The 24,719-nt window shown below is 41.3% G+C and overlaps 1 protein-coding gene and 1 long non-coding RNA gene across 5 annotated transcripts in view; one reads left to right on the top strand and one right to left on the bottom strand.

Moving 5' to 3' along the window:
- ARFGEF3 (ARFGEF family member 3) overlaps nucleotides 1-8,329 on the bottom strand; it is a 174,088-nt gene extending 165,759 nt beyond the window's left edge. For 2 of the 4 annotated variants that reach the window (XM_045865618.3, XM_045865620.3), the window contains exon 1: nucleotides 8,002-8,329. In XM_045865618.3, coding sequence (XP_045721574.1) covers nucleotides 8,002-8,086 — 85 coding nt within the window. In that variant the 5' untranslated portion in view covers nucleotides 8,087-8,329. The remainder of the gene's footprint in view (nucleotides 1-8,001) is intronic. The other 2 variants (XM_045865619.3, XM_045865621.3) reach the window with 1 other exon arrangement.
- Nucleotides 8,330-12,467: 4,138 nt separating this feature from the next.
- LOC135365505 (uncharacterized) lies at nucleotides 12,468-20,282 on the top strand. The gene is made up of 3 exons (XR_010413447.1): nucleotides 12,468-13,124; nucleotides 18,443-18,553; nucleotides 20,137-20,282. It is a non-coding gene; the product is annotated as an uncharacterized LOC135365505 (long non-coding RNA).
- Nucleotides 20,283-24,719: the final 4,437 nt, after the last annotated feature.

The raw sequence follows: 24,719 nt of genomic DNA, 5'->3' as shown, positions 1-24,719 counted from the left end.
AGGAGATAAAATTAGGATACATTTCCCTACAGAAACACAGAATGAGTAGCTAATTTTTTAACCTGAACCAGAATGCCAATTTAATCTAGTTACAACTGGCTAAAATGCTGTATTCTTGCAATAAAAATAGACAAAGGACAAGGGAAACAAAAGCAAAAATAAACTCTTGGGACTATATCAAACTAAAAAGCTTTTGCAGAGCAAAGAAAACAATCAACAAAAACAAAAGGCAACCTACTGAATGGGACAAATATTTGCAGATCATATATCTAATAGGGATTAATATCTAAAATATATGAAGAACTTATACAACTCATCACCAAAAAAAAAACAAAAAACAAAAAACCCACCCCAAATAATCCAATTAAAAAATGTGCAGAGGACCTGAATAGGCATTTTTCCAGAGAAGACATACAAATGGCCAACAGACACATGAAAAGATGCTTGACATCACTCCTCATCAGGAAAATGCAAATCAAAACCACTATGAGATATTACCTGACACCTGTCAGAATGGCTAAAATCAAAAAGATAAGAAATAAGTGTTGGCAAGGATGTGAGAAAAGAGAAGCCTCATGCACTATTGGTGGAAATGTAAATTGGTACAGCCACTGTGGAAAACAGTACAGGGGTTCCTCAAAAAATTAAAAATAGAACTACCATAGCATCCAATAATTCCACTACTGCTGGGTACTTACCTGAAGAAAAAAAAAAAAAACAGTAATTCAAAAAGATATATGCACCCTTATCTTTATTGCAGCATTATTTATAATAGCCAAGATATGAAAGCAACCTAAGTGTCCCTTAATAAATGAATGGATAAAGAAGATGGGATATAATATATATAAGGTAATATTACAAAGCAATAAGAAAAAGAATGAAATCTCATCGTTTGTGAGAGGGTAGATGGACCTCGAGTGTATTATACTAAGTGAAATAAGTCAGATAGAGAAAGGCAAATACCATATGATTTCACTTATATGTGGAACTTAAAAAACAAAAACAGATAAAGAAAAACCAAAAATAGACTCATGAATATGTACAGAGAACAAACTGATGATTACCAGAGGGGGGGGGTGTGGGGGATGGGTTAAATAGGTGAAGGGGATTAAGAGGTACAAACTTCCAGTTACAAAATAAATAAGTCACAGGGATGAAAAGTACAGCGTAGGGAATACTGTCAATAATATTTTAACAACTTTGCTTGGTGACAGATGGTAACTATACTTACTGTGAGCATTTTGTAATGTATATAATGGTCAAAAATTGTGCACCTGAAATTAATATAGTATTGTATGTCAACTAAACTTCAATTTAAAAAATAATAAATATAGAAGGGAAAGCTATTTCCTTGAAATACTGTTTCAATACCCTTAAATAATAATTTATAATTGTGAGAGACTTGATGTTCACAAAGCACTTTAGCAACATCTCATTATGCTCACATACATTTATGACACGGTAGATTAAACTTTTTTTTTTAATCATCCTATAGTTAGGGATACTGAAAGGAGGCTCACCCTCAAATCTCATTAACCCAACCTGGATGTTCAATACTTTACCATTTTTGTGGATTATTCACACTACTGCAGCCTCCAATTGTAAAGATAATGAAACATTAGTCTCTCCCCCTGGCCCCCACGGAAAAGCTGTTCTATTTCAATAGCACTAACAATTCTGTACCCAATTCCAACATGTGTGGTTGGGGAAGCCTTCCCCACATGAAGCAATTCTCTGACACCAGCTGGCTATCCTACCATTTAATTCAATTCTGACACCATCGACTAGGAGATAGCATCAGATCCCACAGGTTAACGGCTCAGTCCTACAGGACTGCACCCCATCTTCAGACCCCAATCCCAAATCCAAGGTGTCGCCTGGGCTTCTGACCGACCAGCTATATAGGTTGAAGGTTCTAATGAACCCCCTCCTTGGGTTCAGTTAATTTGCTAGAAGAGAAACATTTCACTTACTACATTACTGGTTTATTATAAAAGGACAAAACACAGGAAGGGCCAGATGGAAGTGATGCATGTGCCAAGGTATGGGGAAATGGCGGGGAGCTTCCATGTCTCTGAGGGTGCCATTTTCCCCAAGTTTCCATGGGTTTTCCAAGCCAGAAGCTCTCCGAACCCCATCCTTTTGGTTTTTTTATGGAGGCTTCACTACATAGGAATGATTAATTAAATCATCAGCCATTTGAGACTGAACTCAATCTCTAGCCCCTCTTCCTTCCCTGGAGGTCTGGGGTGGGACTGAAAATTCTAACTCTCTAAACACAGGATTGGTCCTCTTAGCAATGGCCCTCATCCTTAGGTTGCTTCATTAACATGACAAAAACACTTTCTGGTCCTCTTCACCTAGGAAATTCAAGGATTTTAGGGGCTCTGTGCCAGAAACAAGGACAAAGACCAAATATATATTTCTTATTAGAAATCCCAATATCACAAGCTCCGATTTGCTCCCAGTTTTTCAGCTCAAACTGTGTTGACTCCTTTCTTCATTGCTTAGAATCCATAAGCCCTGTCAACGTGAACCATTTTCACTGGAGAAGGAGAAATATTTCTCCCTGTCTGCTAAAAGATCAGAAGGGAAAAAGGACACCAGATGTATCTCTGAGACTCCGGAGTAAGAACAGTCCAAAACATGATGATAGGATCTGGGCATGTTGTGGCCAATGGGGCAAATAGTGGGTGTAAGCAAGACAATCCGCTGGGGCGCCTGGGTGGCTCAGTCAGTTGGGCATCTGCCTTCGGCTCAGGTCATGATCCCAGCGTCCTGGGATCGAGCCCCGTGTCAGGCTCCTTGCTCAGTAGGGAGCCTGCTTCTCCCTCTCCCTCTGCCTGCCACTCTCCCTGCTTGTGCTCTCTCTCTCTCTCTGTCAAATAAACATATAAAATCTTAAAAAAAAAAAAAAGGCAATCTGCAAAACAGAAAGATGGGATCAGTAGGGTCAGTGATGCTGTGGCCAAAGTGGAAGAACTGAGGTCAGTCGTTAAGAGGAGACAGGATAACCCTAAAGTAAAGCCCTGAGATGGCAGGGGCAGGGAGCAGATCAAAGGCCACTCGGGCCAGCGTGGCCTAGCCGTTTGCAGGGCAGGAGCCAGCGCCCAGGACAATAAGCTGCTGTTCTCCAAGGGGAGGTGCTGACATGAAGCAACCAAATCATTGCAGTTTTCCTCATCAGAGGCGTGTTTATATTCAACTCAGGATGTTCAATAGCGCCCAACCCTACAACTGCTAACCAAGAACCCGAAGAAAGAAAAAGGACAAAGGAAAATCGCAGAGCAGCCATACTGAGCCCATCCTGCTCAAGTAGAGATGCTGAGTAGGTATCTGCCCTGGGGTCTGCATGGCGGATGTAACTAGGATCAGCCTAGTGATGTAAATGGGTGCATCACATTCTCAGAAACTGAACTGAAGCTGGGGGGATGGATGTGGTCGACTCCAGAGGGGCTGGGAGTGAGAGAAGAGGGCTTAGGGCTGACTCTTGAGGAACTCAAGCATTCGGGCGAGGGAGAAGTGCTGAAGCTGGCAGAGGAAAAGGAACTGCTTTGAAGGCATGATAACAATGGGCAAGGCGTGGTCCCGGAGGCCAGGGGAAGATGGGCGCTGGGGCTGTTCCATGCGGCTGAGGATGCCTTGCTGGATGGAGGTCTGTGTACCTCATTCTTCACTGCCAGCTGGTGGCACGATGGAGGAGGCAGATAGACAGCAGTGAGTGGAAGGGGAACTGGAAAGTGAGGTTGTGGCCACAAGCACTACAGACTTTTTGAGAAGTCTAGCTGTAAACAGAACAGAAACTGGCTGGAAGGAAAAGTAGGAGGGAAGGTAGAGGGAAGGAGGGTGGGGGGGTAGACTATTCTTCTTCCCCTACCTGGTGTTCCAGCCTCTAGTTGTTTTTCTCCTCTCCTCCATTTTACACAAGTCCCCTGATATATGTAAAACACCACAAGTTTCTAAAACGAAGACATAGTCCCTCACTGTTCTAACGTTCCGACATTCTATGTCATCCAGCCGAAGAGCTCACATGCCTCCAAGATCACAGGTTCTCAAAGGAAAATGCTATGGTCTCCACTCTCCACAAGCTGACCCCTTCCCTTATTCTTTCTATCCCCTTGTCAGACCATTTCCTCACTGACAAGAAAAATATCTAACAACCTAGATGGCACAAAATAGAAGGAAGATACAAATATATCCCTTGCCAGTTATCATGCAGCCATTAAGAAAACCGATTTTCAGGGGCGCCTGGGTGGCTCAGTCGTTAAGCGTCTGCCTTCAGCTCAGGTCATGATCCCAGGGTCCTGGGATCGAGCCCCGCATCGGGCTCCCTGCTCGGCGGGAAGCCTGCTTCTCCCTCTCCCACTCCCCCTGCTTGTGTTCCCTCTCTCGCTGTGTCTCGGTCTGTCAAATAAATAAATAAAATCTTTAAAAAAAAAAAAAAAGAAAAGAAAACCGATTTTCAGAGAAGTATCAATGACAACATAGAAGATGCTAAAGCTAAAAACAAACAAACAAACAAACAAAAAACCAAATGACAGTCTGCCATAGATAGTATAACCCTTTGCAGAAGAGAAATACTCCAAAAGTGATTAGTGTCCTTTCTGGGTGTTGAGATTACAGGTGATGTTCATTTTTTTCTTTATACTGTCCAAATATTTTTCAATATTCTAAAATGAGCGTATATAACTTTTATAAATAGAAAAAAGATGGTATCACTTAAAACCCAAGCAAGTCATTAATGGGCTGATCTGTTTATACATATCTGCTTCCCTTATGGTAGTTGCAGAAACCACAAAGAAGCATAAGGGACAGTCCCTACGTTCAAGAAGCACATGTCTACACTGTCAACATTTGCTGTTTTGGCTGATCAGCCTTCGGAAAGAGAATCCTAAATTTGTTTTGAGGAAACCATCCCTTTCTGAGTCAGGGATTTCAGTAAGCCTTGTGGCCTAGATCTAAGCCAGTTAGCCCATTTTACTCCTTAGCTAGAAGACTGGTTCAGGTACACACATGACCTATCAGGACCAAGAGAGAACAAGTGAAACCAAAGCCTGGGCAGAAGTTGACTGGAAGAGCTCCACTCTCTTGAGATGATCTGATGATGGGCCAAGTAGGAGATGACCCCTTTCTCCGGTGATGGCCTACGTGTGGCAATGACCACCCCCATCTCCTGTGACGGTTTCAGTGGGAAATGACTCCTCTCTCCTGTGATGCCATGGTAACCCCTCTCCCCTATCATGGGCCAAGTGGGAGATAACCCCTTTCTCTTCAGATGGACTACGTGTGGAAATGACTCTTCCTTCCCATGATGGTTTTAGTGAGAGATGATCCCTCTCCCCTCCGATGGTCTAAGTGTGCTGATACTTCTTTCTCATGAGATGGTCTCAATGTGATGATTCACAAGCCCAAAGCTGTGGAGACTCATGCCGAGCGTGTTCATCTCCCCCAAAAAGAGTAGAGCAAGGTCCTTGAACAGTGTATAATTCCTGAGCCAAATTCAACCCACAGCTAGCCTTACAGGGGATATTTAGTGAATACAGTGAGTAAATTCTGTTTTGCTGAAGTCAGCTTGAATTAGGGTTTTTTGTTGTTGCCGTCGCTTTGGGGGCGGGAGGGTTTGGTCTCCTGAATACAATATTTCTCAATTATCCTGCCCCTAGAAGAATAGCTACGGCCAAATAATCCAAAGTCTCAGGTGCTCTAAGACAGTCATGAGGGCAGGGCTCTGAATGCAGAGGAGGAACGGATTTGACTGAAGAGCTTAGGGAACACTTCCTGTGTGAGTTAGGCCTTAGGAGTCTGGAAAGGGAATTCCCAGCGTGAGTAAAGGCAGAGCAGTGTGTGCGTGCCCGGTGTGCTTCCCGGACAGCTGCAGCTTATGGAACCCCTGGGGTGCACTAAGCAACAAGGGCGGGGGGGTGGTAGATTCTGAAGAGTGTTCTAAGGAATTTACACTTTAATCTAGAAAGAAATTATGGGGGTTGGGGAGGAGTGTTTTATAGTAAAAAAAAAATTGATGGAATGGTGGAAAATGGACTGGAGTGGAAAAGAGAGCAGGAAACCACATAGCCTTTGTTCATGCTGCCTTCTCCCTCTGCATGCCCTCCTAACATACTCCTTATAGGGAGGAAGCATTGTACTCATCCTCATAGCCCCATGCTCAGAACAGGGGAGGCCTTCATAAATCCACAGCGTACCCATTCTTCAAGGCAAATCTACTTTAAAAGCCCCACCAGCTCACACCAATTTCCTCCCCACCCCACCCTTGACCCCATACTCTATGCCCTCTTCTTAGATCTGTTTTCCTGATTTACTCATTCCAACCTGCACACTCAATGTCAGGCGCTGTTACTTAACTATTTCATGCACTTTGTCTCCCCTTGGTAACGAGAGAGCAGTCACTGGGAAAGGAATCACAGCCACTCGTGCGATCAGGTCCGACTCCAGGCTCGGCTCAGGTACCTGCCTCACCTCTGGACTTCCCAGGTAGCTTCAAGGATCTAAACTCAGCAACACGGCTGTTTAACCTAACAAGATGTTGAGTAGCAAAATTTAAACATTAAAAATACTCCATTACTCTTCTCCTCCCTGTTATCTCAATCTGCTTAACTTACAGCAAAATAATAATGAACACAGGAATGGCATGTTTAAAGCGCAGTCAGGTCCCGCTTTATTATGTTACTCAGCCATCTGTGACCCTTCGTTAGAGGCATTTGGGAATCTAGCTCTGAATCGCTCTGCTGAATGACAATGGCAATGCAAAAATAGTACTGTGGCTTTAAGAGCCTAGCTGCTCATTTATATCTGGTCCAGTATTCCTGTAACAGTAAACAATGGTCAAGTTCTGCCTACAAGATAAACTTCCTTGACATACGCAGATGTCAAAGAAAATGATGTTGCTAGGATTGTCTGTACACATACACCCAATATATGTGAATTCCGATCTTCTAAATATTAACAGCGTCACCTAAACCACCACCGGATTCCACATTTAGCGGAAAACCTGCTAATGGCACTTAACTCTTTTCAGGTTGTACCACAGGGTGTCATAACAAGCACTGATTGCTTTCTGATTAAGAGAGAAATAGATTCAATTGTATTTTGTAATTGAATGGCAACTGAGGAATCGCATGCAGGCTTGGGCCCTGCCAGGGGCCCCCAAGGCTGCCTTGGTTTCTCCTCCGCCTAATTTCTATCACTATCACCCAAAGTATGCTCCTGATCCCTCTGCATTCCCATCCAGACAATTCTGATTGCCCAAATTCGTGCCGAATTGGAATGAACGTCTTTCAAAAGAGTCTTCTTTGAGGTGGAGTTCTGCAAACCCGAGTCTGATGGGAAACACAAATGTGCCACCTGGAACTTATTTCAATACTTGCACAGCTCACAAATTTAAAATCCCACCTGTCTGAAGGGCACACCACAGCAGAATTGTAGAGGTAACGCAATCCCACCCGTATGTAATGTTTCAGGTACAATAACCATGGAAGCTAATACTTAACAAGCTGGCCTCTATCTGAAAAATCGAATTAAAGAAGCCATTCCTTCCTGGTCACACTCGCCAATGTTTCGAGTTCGGGGTTGATGGTTCAACTTCCTTTTTTCCCACAGGCGCTTGGAATCGGACCCCTGGGTTCGCACCGGCTGGTGGTCCTAACTCAGAGATGGGTGACCATCGTCCACCTTGCTGGGAATCTGGAAAAGGGGGCCTCCTGGCGGGGAGGACGGCGGTTCCCCACTGAGGTTTGGGAGAAGACCGAGACCAGAGAGGAGGCGGATGGATGTTAACGCCCGAACCAAAATTCTCATATCCCACATCAATTCACCGAGGCAACTCTCGCAATCGCGCGAAACGCATCCATAACAGCAGCTCAGCGGGAGCCCCCCCGCATCAGGGTCGGCTCAGCCCCAGCCCGCGCGGCCCTCCGGCGGCGGCGAGCAGCGGCGCGGGAGCCCGACCGGCCGGCAGGTGCTCGGCGCCCCGCGCCCCGCGCTTACCCAGGGCCCAGGTGCAGCTCTCCTTGATGGCTTTGTACTTGCTCCCGGACGCTTCCTTCTGCAGCTTCCTCAGGATCTCTTCCATCTTGACCTTCGCAGGGGCTCGGCCACCGACAGCGAGACGGGCGCGCGCGAGGCCGGGCCGGGGACGCCGCCGCCGCCGCTGTCGCCGTCGCTATCGCCACTGCCGGGCCCCGGGCGCCTAGGCGGCCGCTGCGCTCCCCCCCTTCGGCCCCGCGCGGCGACTGATGAATCACGCCCGCTCCATGCCGCGGGCCACGTCAGCCCCGCCGCCCCGCCCCGTCCGCCGCCCCGCCCGCTAGGGTCAGGTGCGCTCGGCGCGCGGCGGCGGCGGCTTGGAGCCCGGAGGCCGGAGGCCGGAGGCCGCGGCCGGGACCCGCCGCCGACGCAGGCCCCGGGGCCACGAAGCTTCGCGGGGAGGTGGAAGCGGATGTCCGGAGCTGGCTCGCCGGCCGGAGGTTGGCCGGGCGCGGCCCGAGGAAGCTTCTGGTCGGCGGCGGGCAGCCAGCGGGGAGGGGCCTAGCCGCTGCCCCCCCCCCCGCCCCCGATCCCCGACCTGCGACCCCCCTGCGCCGCGCCGGGCGGGGAGGGGGCGGCCCCGCCGGGTTCGCGGAGCCCCGGGCGCGTTGTGGCGGCGCGCCCTTGCATCCCGTTGTCCGCCGCTCACTATTCAGTTAACAGCCCTTCTGGGCCACTCTTCTGTGACGGGGTCGGGAGCTACCTGTGAATAGACGGACTCTGCTCCACCGTGTACCAACACGATCTCGTGGAGGGGGTCCGGGGGAGAGGGTTCATAGCCCCATTATACACACGAGGAAACCAGGCCGGAGAGGCTAAGTTGCTTCCCACACCTACCAGAGTTAGCCTCAAAACACATTCCTGAATCCAAACCCCTTTTTCCTTCCTCTCTCGCACCCTTAGGCTGAACTTGGGAAACAGACTGTGGGTGATGCGGAAGGAAGGCAGCGTTAGCCGGGGCCTCAGGTCCTGAGAGGGCGTGCGCTGTGCGTCGGCAACTTAATGGCCTTCGCTGATGGAGACCCCGAGATGGTTGTTGAAGGAAGGAGGGAGAGGAAAGCAGGCATCTCGTTTGGCATCTCATTGTTTCCCTGTTGTGAAAACCGTGTCTAGGAGCTAAGAAGGGATTTTAAGCGTATTCGTTTTTCTTTAGAAATGTCACTGTAGCGGTAGTGAAAAAAAAATTGCAAAGGAGTAACTGGCAGCTGGGAGAACAGTAAGGAGATTCCGCAGTCATCTAGAAATAAGTTAAGCCAATAGTAGGTGGAAAGGAATAGAGGAAAATACAGCAAGAGATATTTTAGGAGTCGAAGCCGTAGGATTTACTGACCGATTGGGGTGGTTAGCATCTGGGGTGACTTCCGTGTTTCTCCATTGGGAAAGGGGAGGATGGTGGGCCCCATCTTCCAAGCTAAAGTAGAGAAGGAGAGGGTTTGGAATCTGGGGAGTATACGAGTTCAGTTCTGAACATATTCAGGTGGAAAATGATAATGAGATAACCACAGCGTGTTTCACTTATGGGCAGGAACCCAGGGCAGTGCTGTGTGATAGAAATGAGGATCTGGGGCGCTGGGTGGCTCAGTTGGTTAAGTGACTGCCTTCGGCTCAGGTCATGATCCTGGAGTCCCGGGATCGAGTCCCGCATTGGGCTCCCTGCTGAGCTGGGAGTCTGCTTCTCCCTCTGACCCTCCCCCCTCTCATGTGCTCTCTCTCAAATAAATAAATAAAATCTTTAAAAAAAAAAAAAAAAGAAATGAGGATCTGAAAGCCTTCAGGTATTGAGTTATTGATGCCTGGGGTTTGGCAAAGATTGTAGGAGGCAGTGGATGGAATGGGCAGAGCAAGATACCAGGAAGGAAGTTGGGGTCCCCTTATTCTTTTTAAGAGTATTTATTATTACTTTATGATTAAAAACAAATTTACTTATGCTACAAACTAAAAAAAATAGTAATTTTAGAGATATAGAATTTAAATAGCTTTGTAATAAAACTTTTACAGAGTATTAAAAAAACAGGTGCATTTGCACAGTCTAAAAAAAATGGGCGATGATTATGAAGTCAGTCCACAAAGAAATACAAATAACTTATACAACCTATGAGAAATGTTCAAGCACCTACTTACCAAAAGAGCACAAGCATTTAAATAAAATGTAGTTTTTAAAAAGATTTTATTTATTTGACAGAGAGAGCACAAGCAGGGGGAGTGGCAGGTAGAGGGAGAGGGAGAAGCAGGCTCCCCGCTGAGCAGGGAGCCTGATGCGGGGCTCAATCTCAGGACCCTGGGATTATGACAGCCGAAGGCAGACGCTTAACCGACTGAGCCACCCAGGTGCCCCAATAAAATATGATTTTTAAAAAATCAATCAAATTGGCTAAGAGCTGGCCTACTGGATCCTCCCGTGTTATGGGTACTGGTGGAAGGATAATCCTGGAGGATTCTGGATGTGTAGACAGCATAGATATGGCTACGATTTAGCAATCCTACTTTTAGGAATTCATCCTAAGCAAGTGATTATAGAAGTGGATATTCACATTAAAAAAAAAAAGTGGATAAAGATTTTTCTACAAGGATTTCAATGTGCTGTTCATTTTTAAAAAATTTAAAACTATCCACATGTCCAACAGTAGAGAAATGGACAAAAAAATCCATGATGTATCCATAAAGCAGCATATTATATAGCCTTTAAGAATAATGTAGGAGAGGAATATTGAATGACATGAAAAGAGGTTGCTACTACATAGTTAAATGAAGAAGTTTGTAAAATGCTACTACGTACATCCATGCACTAAATGATCCCAATTTTATTATTTAAATATTTGATGTGGATGTACATACAAGTTTTTTTAAAAATACACATGCATACACAGGAAAATAAACATTTTTCTTTTTATAATTGCAAAGTGTTATTTTGTTTAAGTGGTAGAAAAAAGAAACAAAAGTAGTGTACAGACAGTGGCTACAGAGAGGACAAAGATAAATACAGAAATGGATCAAATGGATGCAAGAGTTTAGCTAGGTAGCCTGCCCAAGAAGAATAATGAAGGCAGAGCCTGGTTGCAGTAGATGAAGAGCCGGTAGAACTACATGTGTAAATAACCCACTCAAACTGTTGGCTATGAAGGAAATTAAGAGTAAAATAGTCTATGGGGCACCTGGGTGGCTCAGTCGTTAAGTGTCTGCTTTCGGCTTAGGTCATGATCTCAGGGTCCTGGGATCGAGCCCCGTATCAGGCTCCCTGCTCAGTGGGGAGCCTGCTTCTCCCTCTCTCACTCCCCCTGCTGGTGTTCCCTCTCTTGCTGTGTCTCTGTCAAATAAATAAAATTTAAAAAAAAAAAAGTAAAATAGTCAAAACACTTTTTTTTTAAACATCAACTCAGTAGAAAATGCCCTTTGCATCACCACCCAGAGTACCTAGAAATACATATATAGGTAGATTTAGAAACTGAAACAAAAGATTTTTATGAGTAATCTACACGTCCAACATGGGGCTGGTACTCAGAACCCTGATGTCAAGAGTTGCATGCTCTACGGACTGAGCCAGCAGGGGCCCCTGAAACAAAATTTTTTATTTATAAAACAATACTTACTGTTAAATAGAATAGAGTTACTATTAAATAGGATTTGATTCATTGTTGCAGGCATGCTTGCCTGTTCTCAAAATTTGTTCCAGGCTGGAGACATGAGGATAATGCTACATGCACAACCCAGGTGCTTTGTGCTTGGTATCTATTCCTTCCCACTACTCTCAGTTATTTTGGTTAAAAATTCTGGTTCACACAAACACTTTGCTGTGTATTCTATTAATAACAATATACGCTAATTAGCAACTGAAATTACAAATTTCAGCAGATTCTTCTTTAACTTAATCCAAAATGGTGATAAACTTATAATCATTCAATGTATTTGAATAACAAAGCATTAGTAAGTAGTTTTCTTCTTTGGGCATCAACTTTAATGCAAATATGGATTCAGGATTTTGAAAAACAAATGGATTTTTTTATCCAAATGTTTTTTCTTGATATTTCAAATTTCTTTATTGGAAATGTTTAAAGTTTGAAACAGAGAATTGCAATATCACTAATATCTTTAATTTTATTCCATTCAGAGTGTCTTTACTAATGATGTTCTCTTTCTGTGTCGCAAAATGTTGAGGACATAGGGTAACCATGGTGATTACTTAAAATGTATTTTGTAACTGTTGTATATATTCAGCATCTTGAAATATAGTGTTACTTTTTTCCTAAGGTTCCAAATCCAGGTATTAAAAAATGTTAAAAATATAAGTATATGTGCCAATTTTGTTGCTAAAATGCCATCTCCAAAAATGTTAGCCAAATGAGATTGCTTTTAAACAGAAAAACATGAATCCCAGTTCTGAGTTCATATTACTTAATATTTTCTTACAACAACCAGTAACTCCAGTATGACATAACATATGCAAATATCAGCTAATGGAAAGGCTAAGCTTCAACAATGACCCAATGATACAGTGGTTTACAGGACATAGACTTTTATTTATCGTTTAAGTCCTGAGCCAGGGGTGCGGGTTAGTATAGCAGTTCCAGGAGATCATTCAAAGACCATGTACCTCATATCTTACTGCTCCACTATCCTGGAAGGAGTTGTTCTCCCAAGATGGGTCCTAGGCAGGTTGCATTCTAGCTGATAGGGAGAGGAAGAGAGAGTATATGAGCCCAGGCCTCAGATGTAGAAGTCATGCAAATCCCTTTATTCCATTTCTTCCATCTTCTTCCATTCCCTTTCTTCCATATAGGAGATCCCAAATTTCCTATATTCCATTGGTGAGGACAGTTGCAGAGACACACTTGGATACAATATAGTTTATCTGGGACCTCGGGGCTCCCACCACAGATCTCTTCCTGTGGCAGAGGAAAAGGATTTGGTAGATGACCACCAATATCAGTGACAGCTCCAATTTGAACAAAATGTATCAAAAAGTAACAGTTCTCTTAATGAAATTAAACAACCATTGCTATAATTGTTTTCCAGAGATTCAGCAGAACTGTGAGGATGCCAAATGTATGAACATGTGTGAACAGTGATTTCAAGTGGCAACGTAGAAGGTAATTCCTAATAATATTTTAAATTATGATGCTATGTTTCCTGGTCATATTTACTTCTGAATCACTTGCAATTCTATTACAATTTACCAGTTTAATTTATATTTTTCAAACAGTATTTTCCCAATTCTATCAAATTACTCAAACCAGTTATATGTTAGCTTAAATTTAAACAACACAATAAATCCTTCATAAAAATTATCATATATATTTGACATAAACTGAATGTATAATAACTTGAAGTATTAGTGCTCTCATTAGGTAGAATCATACAACCTATGTCTGCTCATACCTGGCTAATAAGTATTAATTCTATTCTGTATATTCTATGGAACTACATATGGACTGTATTATCACTCAACTGTACAGTTTTAAATTTCTCAGCTGATTTATCATCAAGAATCATATTCACCACATGACCATGCATGCCAAGAAAAAAATTTTCTCTGCAACTATGTGAGTAATTTTCTCTTTGGCCACACATATACAACCAAATATGATAGTAACACTTTCTCATTAACCAATGTAAATGTGAAATGTGTTGACAAATTTGTCCTTTTTTGAAAATATTTGAGATCCTTATCAACAAGTTTGACTTGCTGTATTTCCAAGTTTGTTTTTTCCTTTTTGTAAGATTTCAAATTTTCATTTGCAATAATATCATTGCATCTTGGGAAAGAAGAACAAAGCTGGAGGCATCACACTTCCTGATTTCAAACTATATCACAAAGCTATAGTAATTAAAACAGGATAGTATTGGCATGAAAACAGACACATAGATCAATGGAACAGAATAGAGAGCCCAGAATAAATCCTTGCATATATAGTCAATTCATTTTTGGCAAAGGAGGCAAGAATGTACAATGTGGAAAGGACAGTTTCTTCAATAGATGGTGCTGGAAAAACTGGACAGGCACAAGCCAAAGAATGAAACTGGACCACTAGCTTACACCATACACAAAAAAACTCAAAACCAATTGAAGACTTTGATGTAAGACCAGAAATTATAAAACTCCTAGAAGAAAATATAGGCAGTAAGCTCCTTGACCCTGGTCTTGGGAATATTTTGGGGGGCCTGACTCCCATGGCAATGGCAGCAAGAGCAAAAATAAACAAATGAGACTACATCAGACTGAAAGGCTTCTGCACAGCAAAAGAAACCATCAATAAAATAAAAAAGCCACTATTGAATGGGAGAAGGAAGATATATATTTGCAAATCATATATCCAATTATGGGTTAATATTCAAAATATATAAGGATCCCTACAACTCAATAACAAACAAAAACCTAAACAATCCAATTAAAAATGGACAGAAGATCTGAATAGACATTTTTCTAAACACATACAGATGGCCAACAGACACATAAAAACATGCGTAACATTATTAATCATCAAGGAAATGCAAATCAAAACCATAATGAAATGTCAACTTATACCTGTTAGAATTGCTATTATCAAAAGAACAAGAAATAAGTGTTGGTGAAGATATGGGGAAAAGGAAATCTTAATGCATTATTGGTGGAAATGTAAATTGGTGCAGCCACTATGGAAAATAGTATGGAGTTTCCTCAAAAAATTAAAAATAGAACTACCATATGATCCAACAATTCCACTTCCGGGTATTTAGCTGAAGAAAATGAAAACACTAATTGGAAAAGATATAGGCACCCCATGTTCACTGCAGCATTATCTACAATAGCCAAGATATGGAAGCAACCTAAGTGTCCATCAGCTGATGAATGGATAAAGAAGATGTGGTATTTACATTTACACAATGGAATACTACTCAGCCATACAACAGAATGAAATCTTGCCATTTGTGACAGCATGGAAGGACATTGAGAGTATTACGCTAAGTGAAATAAGTCAGACAGAAAAAGACAAGTGCCATATGATTTCCCTTCTAAGTGGAATCTAAAAAACAAAACAAATGAACAAATAAAACAGTACTCATAGATACAGAAAACAGATTAGTGATTGACGGCGGGGGGGGAGTTGAGAGGTGGACAAAATGGGTGAAGGGGGATCAAGAAGTACAAACTTCCAGTTACAAAATAAATGTCATGAGATGTAATGTACAACATGGTGACTATAGTCAATAATATTATATTACAAATATGAAAGATGCTAAAGATGCTAAGAAAGTATATCTTAAATGTTCCCATCACAAACTTTGTATGGTGATGGATGGTAACTAGACTTATTGTGGTGATCATTTTGCAATGTGTACAAACATCAAATCATGATGTTGCACCTGAAACTAATATGGTGTTGTCAATTATACTTCAATAAAAATAAATTCTAAAAATACTACTTAATATATTAGTATATATTTTAATCAGCTAATAGCTGGTTATTAATATTTTTAATACCTTCAACTATCTGGTAAAGTTTACATAAACTAATGATCTCTTAAAAAAGAATATCACTGTAAATAATACATTTTTAGTGGTTTTGAGCATTTGAAAAGCTATACTTAAACCTTTTTTAAAAGGCTTATTATTTTTTTTTTTTGGACTAAGCTCAAATAAAAAAAACGTATTGAAGAGAAGAAATATTTTTCCTAATGTTGTCACTCTTCATAAGTCCAAATCTGGCAGTTCAACCAAAACATGCTTCTGTGTTTTTTCACATCATCATTCTTATTTCTTCTAATAATAAAATAAACTATCTTACGAAGAATTTATGCAGGTTTGATTAAAATGTACAATTATTTGCAAAGTCAAAAAATCCCTAATGATTATGCCTATTCCAAAAATTCACACTGAAAATTATTAACTCACAACCAAAAGTTAATAGGAACTCTTGCTGCCCTTGCCAACAGTGGATAAATTCTTCTAAACCTCACTTCATAATTAACTGCAAATTACATTGACACAAATTAATCTATAAAACATTAACTCTCCTGATACAATTATGAAATCCAGAAAATCAAATGAAACACCAGTGAACAGAAGAGCAAATGGCTGGCTGGCTCCCAGCCAACGCACATAGTCATTATATCCCCTCCATCAGCTGTTTGTACACATTATATCCCCTCAACTCAGTTGACCCCAGTATTTGCTACAATGTGGACAGCATGTCTTAGAATATAAGTGTCACATTCCAGTATTGAAGATTCCATACTACTTCATTTCTAAAAAGAACACATTCTGGTGAAACAGACTAATTGATTTCACAACCCATTAATGGGTAGACCTGAAGTTTGGAAAATGTTAGACCAGTGGGAGATTTAAAGAGTCTATTGGTGGGAAGTATATTTATACAGTGAAAGAAAAGAGACTTAAAGGTAGAAGTTGAATAGGTAGGGGACAGCCAGCCTAACAGGTGAAATAGGCATCATAAGAAGATGGGAAAGATAGCATTTAGTGTACAGATAGTTATCAGTCTAATGAGGGTCTGAAGGCCTATCTCTGAATAAGGAGGGGAAGACTGAAGACTGGGTTTTGGTGTGTTTAGGGATTTGTGGGGCTTACACCTGATAGCTTGTTTTCCTTGTGAAACAGGAAGACATTTGGTGAATGTAGGAGATGTAAATAGAGGACCAAAAGTATGGAAGTGGGAAAGAGAGGTGACCAAGGATGCATAGGAAGCTTCCTTCAAGTGACGAGGGCCCTGGAAATACCCTGTTTGTGAATATTTATGGAGCAGCCCCAATTCAGCAAAATTTCCAAGTCTGGTGATATCTAGTGCATGTGCTATTATTGCTTCAGATGCTGACCACCCACATTGATGATGCTAAATCCAAATTTCCAGCTCAAATTTCCCTTTCAAGTTTATTTTGCCTAATATGCAAATCATTGATCTTTTCACTTATTCTGGTACCTAACTCACAGTATATGAAGAAACTTGTTGGCAATATTGTTTAACCCAAATATGCACCAGTATAATCTGAAAGTAAAATAAGGATGATTTTGGATTAAATTCAGTTTTGTTTTCAGCCTAGGAAAATAGTATTTAATTTGAAGATGGCTTATAAAATCATTTGTGATCTTGAACATTTAAAAAAGCAAATGATTATTTGTAATACATTTTAAGTAATTTGTATAAAATATAGTGTACTTTTATTTAGCGAAAAATTTTAAATACCCCCAAATAGATAACATTAACAATTATTAACATTGAAAAATGATTCCTTTATTTGCAAAGAAGTTTCTATTTTAGTAAAAATTAATGTATCTGTGTACTTAAATATGATACAACTGAACTTGTGCTTCTGGCTATGATTCAGTACCTTGTATCAGAACAAACTTACTGTTGGAAGAAATTATAAAACTAAATTTAAAAAATTAAGATTGGTTGTTTGAAGGCATCAGAAACAACCAAGGCAGCCAGGACTTAAAGGCCAAGTTCCTAGAGAGAAGGGGAATGCATAGAAGTGGGCCAGATGTTCTCTTTTTTCTCTTGGAGCACTCACCGGTATCACAGTGCATAGAAGCCAAGTCAAAAATGGTGGCCTGGAGAGGTCAGAGTTCCCAAAGTCTGGGAAAACAAAACTTGGAGTTCTGAGCTATTAAGGCAATTAGAACTTGAGGAACCAAGGTGCTAGGGAAAAGGGAAGCACACAGAGTTATGGCTATATAAAGTTATAGATAACATTATAAACAATAAAGTAAATGATTCAAAGGCTTGACACCTGCTCATTAAAAAAAATTTAATGAATAACCTTTCTCATAGTTGTGATATGTGTGTGGATATGTATATGTATATGCACATGTTCATATACTTCTATGTAAGTGAAGTAATATTATATATGCTCTTATACATTCTGCTTGTTTTCATTCAGTGGTATGTGACAGACAAGTTTTCTTTTTAAATGGCTGTTTATTTTAGCAAACCTTAATCAATCCATTTGTTGGTTCCACTTTTTACTATTATAAAGAAGTCTTCAGTGAACATTTCTGTGGTTATTATATTACTTCCCTATTAGAATATCTTCCTAGAGTAAACCTCTAGAAGTAGAAATACTGAGTCAAAAAGAACACACAGTTAAAGTGTTTGACAACATATTGGCAAACAAGATTCAAAGAACACAGATGTTTGCTTCCACCAACAGTGCACAGGAGAACCTGTATTTCTATTCTTCAGCATCACAACATATTGAAAATATTTTCCCCTTTTGCCATCTGAAGTAGTGAAAAAGTCATATCTAATTTTTGTTTTAGTTTATAACTAAACCTAAAAGATGAAGTTGAACATCTTATTTTTATTGTTTCATCTCTGCCTGTTCATGTCTTTTGCCCATTTAAAAAGTTAGGATATGGGGGGCGGAGCAAGATGGCGGAGGAGTAGGAGACCTGGATTTCGTCTCCTCTCAGGAATTCAGCTGGATAGGGATCAAACCATTCTGAACACCTACAAACTCAACGGAGATCGAAGAAAAGAAGAGCAGCAACTCTCTGAACAGAAAAGTGACCACCTTCTGGAAGGTAGGACGTGGGGAGAAGGGAATCCGAGGCGATATTCGGGAGGATAGACGGCGGGGGAGGGGCCTCCGTCAGCCGCTTCTGGCAAGTGATAGAGCCGTGGAGCACAAAATCGGAACTTTTAAAAGTCTGCTCCACTGAGGGAAGTCACTCCGGTGGCTAAGCAGGGGGTGGAACCCTCCGGGACAGTGTGGTCTCAGGACCCTCGGGGTCACAGAAAGACCGGGGGTGCCTGAGTGCGGCAGAGCTCCCAGGTAACGGAGCAGGGAAGCCGGCGGCAGAGGCGGAGCCCAGGCGCGGGCTCTCAGCTCGGGGTGGCCATAAACCGTGATCCGCGGCACAGTTGGGCCCCTGCTCCTCCAGCAGGGACCCAACAAGCGGCAGATCCGGGGAGACTCACCTTCTTCCCCTGGGAGGAGTGGCGCGGGAGTGCACTGCAGGGATCTGCTGGGTTTGGAGACTCCACACGGGGTCGAGTGCCGGAGATAGAAATGCGAGGTCACAGGCCAGGTGAGCATGGAGTGCGGCTGGAGACCGGGGAGACGGGAGTGACTGACGGCTTTTCTCTGGGGGCTCACCGAGGAGTGGGGCCCGAGTTCTCGGCTACTCCGGGGCGGAGATTGGGAGGCCGCCATTTTCACTCTCCGCCTCCAAAGCTGTACGGAAAGCTCGCAGGGAACAAAAGCTCCAGAGACCAAACCTGAGCAGATTACTTAGCCTGGACCGGGCAAAGGCAGGGCAATTCCGCCTCCGGCAAAGACATTTGGAAACCACGGCAACAGGCCCCTCCCCATAAGATCAGCGAGAACAGCCAGCCAAGACCGAGTTTACCGATCAATGAGAACGGCAGAACTCCAGCGCTAGGGGAATACTACACATAGAATTCATGGCTTTTTTACCATGATTCTTTAGTCTTTCAAAGTTAATTTTTTTTAACTGTCTTTTTTCTTTTTTTTTAATTTTTCTTTTTCCCTTTTTCAACCAACATCTTATCAATCCCTTTTTTAAAAAACATTTGTATTTTTCATTTTTAGAGTCATATTCTATCCCTTCATAGTACTTACCCGTATTTTTGGCATATATATATATATATAAGTTGTTCTCTCTTTAAAAATTTGAGATAGTTTCTTCTAACAGATCAAAATATACCCTAAATCTCTAGTATATGGTTTTTTTTCTACTCCCCTGCCTGATCATATTCTCTCCCTTTTTTTTTCTTTTTTCTTTTTTTAAATCCTCTTCTTTCTTTTTTCAAACAACTTCTTATCAATTCCTTTCATAAAATTTTTTATAATTTCCATCTTTACAGTCATATTCCATCCCTTCATCATATCAACCCTTATTTTTGTATATATATAAGTTTTTCTTTCTTTAAAATTTTGGGAGGCACTTTCTTCTAACAGACCAAAATACACCCAAAATCTAGTGTGTGGCACTGATCTATATACCAGCCTGATCATATTTGATCACATTCTGGTTTTTTGTTGTTGTTGTTTTGTTTTGTTCTGTTTTTGCTTGTTTTTATCTTTATCTTTTTTTTTCTTTTTCTTTTTTCTCTCTTTCCCTTTCTTTTCCCACTGCTTCAGGTCTTTTCTGATTTGTTTAGAGTATATTTTCTGGGGACGTTGTTACCCTGCTAGCATTTTGTTCTCTCATTAATCTATTCTCCTCTGCACAAAATGACAAGACAGAAAAAATCACCTCAACAAAAAGAACAAGAGGTAGTACCGACTGCCAGGGACCTACTCAATACAGACATTAGTACGATGTCAGATCTAGAGTTCAGAATCATCACTTTAAAGATACTAGCTGGGCTTGAAAAAAGCATGGAAGTTATTAGAGAAACCCTTTCTGGAGAAGTAAAAGAACTAAAATCTAACCAAGTTGAAATCAAAAAGGCTATTAACGAGGTGCAATCAAATATGGGGGCGCTAACTGCTAGGATAAATGAGGCAGAAGAGAGAATCAGTGATATAGAAGACCAAATGATGGAAAATAAAGAAGCTGAGAAAAAGAGAGATAAACAACTACTGGATCATGAGGGCAGAATTCGAGAGATAAGCGATACCATAAGACGAAACAACATTAGAATAAATGGGATCCCAGAAGAAGAAGAAAGAGAGAAAGGGGCAGAAGGTATAATGGAGCAAATTATAGCAGAGAACTTCCCTAATTTGGGGAAGGAAACAGGCATCAAAATCCAGGAGGCACAGAGAAACCCCCTCAAAATCAATAAAAATAGGTCAACACCCCGACATCTAATAGTAAAACTCACGAGTTTCATAGACAAAGAGAAAGTCCTGAAAGCAGCTCGGGAGAAGAGATATGTAACCTACAAGGGTAGAAACATTAGATTGGCAACAGACCTATCTACAGAGACCTGGCAGGCCAGAAAGGACTGGCAGGATATATTCAGAGCACTAAATGAGAAAAATATGCAGCCAAGAATACTCTATCCAGCTAGGCTGTCATTGAAAATTGAAGGAGAGATAAAAAGCTTCCAGGACAAACAAAAACTAAAGGAATTTGCAAAAACGAAACCAGCCCTATAAGAAATCTTGAAAGGGGTCCTCTAAGCAAAGAGAGGCCCTAAAAGCAACATAGACCAGAAAGGAACACAGACAAAATACAGTAACAGTCACCTTACAGGCAATACAATGGCACTAAATTCCTATCTTTCAATAGTTACCCTGAATGTAAATGGGCTAAATGCCCCAATCAAAAGACACAGGCTATCAGATTGGATTAAAAAACAAGACCCATCGATATGCTGTCTGCAAGAGACTCATTTTAGACCCAAAGACACCCCCAGATTGAAAGTGAAGGGGTGGAAAACCATTTACCATGCTAATGGACACCAAAAGAAAGCTGGGGTGGCAATCCTTATATCAGACAAATTAGATTTTAAACCAAAGACTGTAATAAGAGATGAGGAAGGACACTATGTCCTACTTAAAGGGTCTATCCAACAAGAAGATCTAACAATTGTAAATATCTATGCCCCTAACATGGGAGAAGCCAATTATATAAGGCAATTAATAACAAAAGCAAAGAAACACATCGACAACAATACAATAATAGTGGGGGACTTTAACACCCCCCTCACTGAAATGGACAGATCGTCTAAGCAAAAGATCAACAAGGAAATGTAGACTTTAAATGACACACTGGACCAAATGGACTTCACAGACATATTCAGAACACTGCATCCCAAAGCAACGGAATTCACATTCTTCTCTAGTGCCCATGGAACATTCTCCAGAATAGATCACATCCTAGGTCATAAATCAGGTCTCAACTGGTACCAAAGGATTGGGATCATTCCCTGCCTATTTTCAGACCACAATGCTTTGAAACTAGAACTCAATCACAAGAGGAAAGTCAGAAAGAACTCAAATACATGGAGGCTAAAGAGCATCCTACTGAAGAATGAATGGGTCAACCAGGAAATTAAAGAAGAATTAAAAAAATTCATGGAAACCAATGAAAATGAAAACACAACTATTCAAAATCTTTGGGATGCAGCAAAGGCAGTCCTAAGAGGAAAGTATATAGCAATACAAGCCTTTCTCAAGAAACAAGAAAGGTCTCAAGTACACAACCTAACCCTACACCTAAAGGAGCTGGAGAAAGAACAGCAAATAAAACCTAAACCCAGCAGGAGAAGAGAAATAATAAAGATCAGAGCAGAAATCAATGAAATAGAAACTAAAAGAACAGTAGAACAGATCAACGAAACTAGGAGCTGGTTCTTTGAAAGAATTAACAAGATTGATAAACCCGTGGCCAGACTTATCAAAAAGAAAAGAGAAATGACCCAAATCAACAAAATCATGAATGAAAGAGGAGAGATCACAACCAACACCAAAGAAATACAAACAATTATAAGAACATATTATGAGCAACTCTATGCCAGCAAATTAGATAACCTGGAAGAAATGGATGCATTCCTAGAGATGTATCAACTACCAAAACTGAACCAGGAAGAAATAGAAAACCTGAACAGACCTATAACTACTAAGGAAATTGAAGCAGTCATCAAAAATCTCCCAAAAAACAAAAGCCCAGGGCCAGATGGCTTCCCAGGGGAATTCTACCAAACATTTCAAGAATTAATACCTATTCTTCTGAAACTGTTCCAAAAAATAGAAATGGAAGGAAAACTTCCAAACTCATTTTATGAGGCCAGCATTACCTTGATCCCCAAACCAGACAAAGACCCCATCAAAAAGGAGAATTACAGACCAATTATCCCTGATAAACATGGATGCAAAAATTCTCACCAAAATACTAGCCAATAGGATCCAACAGTACATTAAAAGGATTATTCACCATGACCAAGTGGGATTTATCCCTGGGCTGCAAGGTTGGTTCAACATCCGCAAATCAATCAATGTGATACAATACATTAACAAAAGAAAGAACAAGAATCATATGATCCTCTCAATAGATGCAGAAAAAACATTTGACAAAGTACAGCATCCTTTCTTGATCAAAACTCTTCAGAGTATAGGCATAGAGGGTACATACCTCAATATCATAAAAGCCATCTATGAAAAACCTACAGCGAATATCATTCTCAATGGGGAAAAACTGAGAGCTTTCCCCCTAAGGTCAGGAACGCAGCAGGGATGTCCACTATCACCACTGCTATTCAACATAGTATTGGAAGTCCTAGCCACAGCAATCAGACAACAAAAAGAAATAAAAGGCATCCAAATTGGCAAAGAAGAAGTCAAACTCTCACTCTTTGCAGATGATATGATACTTTATGTGGAAAACCCCAAAGACTCCACCCCAAAACTGCTAGAACTCATACAGGAATTCAGTAAAGTGGCAGGATATAAAATCAATGCACAGAAGTCAGTGGCATTCCTATACACCAACAAGAAGACAGAAGAAAGAGAAATTAAGGAGTCGATCCCATTTACAATTGCACCCAAAACCATAAGATACCTAGGCATAAATCTAACCAAAGAGGCAAAGGATCTGTACTCAGAAAACTCTAAAATACTCATGAAAGAAATTGAGGAAGACACAAAGAAATGGAAAAACGTTCCATGCTCATGGATTGGAAGAACAAATATTGTGAAGATGTCAATGCTACCTAGAGCAATCTACACATTCAATGCAATCCCCATCAAAATACCATCCACTTTTTTCAAAGAAATGGAACAAATAATCCTAAAATTTGTATGGAACCAGAAAAGACCCCGCATAGCCAGAGGAATGTTGAAAAAGAAAAGCAAAGCTGGCGACATCACAATTCCGGAATTCAAGCTCTATTACAAAGCTGTCATCATCAAGACAGTATGGTACTGGCACAAAAACAGACACATAGATCAATGGAACAGAATAGAGAGCCCAGAAATGGACCCTCAACTCTATGGTCAACTAATCTTCGACAAAGCAGGAAAGAATGTCCAATGGAAAAAAGACAGTCTCTTCAACAAATGGTGTTGGGAAAATTGGACAGGCACATGCAGAAGAATGAAACTGGACCATTTCCTTACACCACACACAAAAATAGACTCCAAATGGTTGAAAGACCTCAATGTGAGACAGGAGTCCATCAAAATCCTAAAGGAGAACACAGGCAGCAACTCCTCCAACCTCAGCCGCAGCAACTTCTTCCTAGAAACATTGCCAAAGGCAAGGGAAGCAAGGGCAAAAATGAACTATTGGGACTTCATCAAGATAAAAAGCTTTTGCAAAGCAAAGGAAACAGTCAACAAAACCAAAAGACAACTGACAGAATGGGAGAAGATACTTGCAAATGACATATCAGATAAAGGACTGGTATCCAAAATCTATAAAGAACTCATCAAACTCAACACCCAAAGAACAAAGAATCCCATCAAGAAATGGGCAGAAGACATGAACAGACATCTTCCCAAAGAAGACATCCAAATGGCCAACAGACACATGAAAAAGTACTCAATATTGCTCGGCATCAGGGAAATCCAAATCAAAACCTCGATGAGATACCACTTCACACCAGTCAGAATGGCTAAAATTAACAAGTCAGGAAACGACAGATGTTGGCGGGGATGCGGAGAAAGGGGAACCCTCCTACACCGTTGGTGGGAATGCAAGCTGGTGCAGCCACTCTGGAAAACTGTATGGAGGTTCCTCAAAAAGTTAAAAATAGAGCTACCATATGATCCAG

The sequence above is a fragment of the Mirounga angustirostris genome, unplaced genomic scaffold, assembly GCF_029215605.1.
Source record: "Mirounga angustirostris isolate CCGP_5_RB_7025 unplaced genomic scaffold, mMirAng1.0.hap1 SCAF_8, whole genome shotgun sequence".
Classification (NCBI taxonomy): Eukaryota; Metazoa; Chordata; class Mammalia; order Carnivora; family Phocidae; genus Mirounga; species Mirounga angustirostris.
The sequence above is the reverse complement of the archived record's forward strand: the minus strand, read 5'-3'. Positions and strand labels throughout refer to the sequence as shown.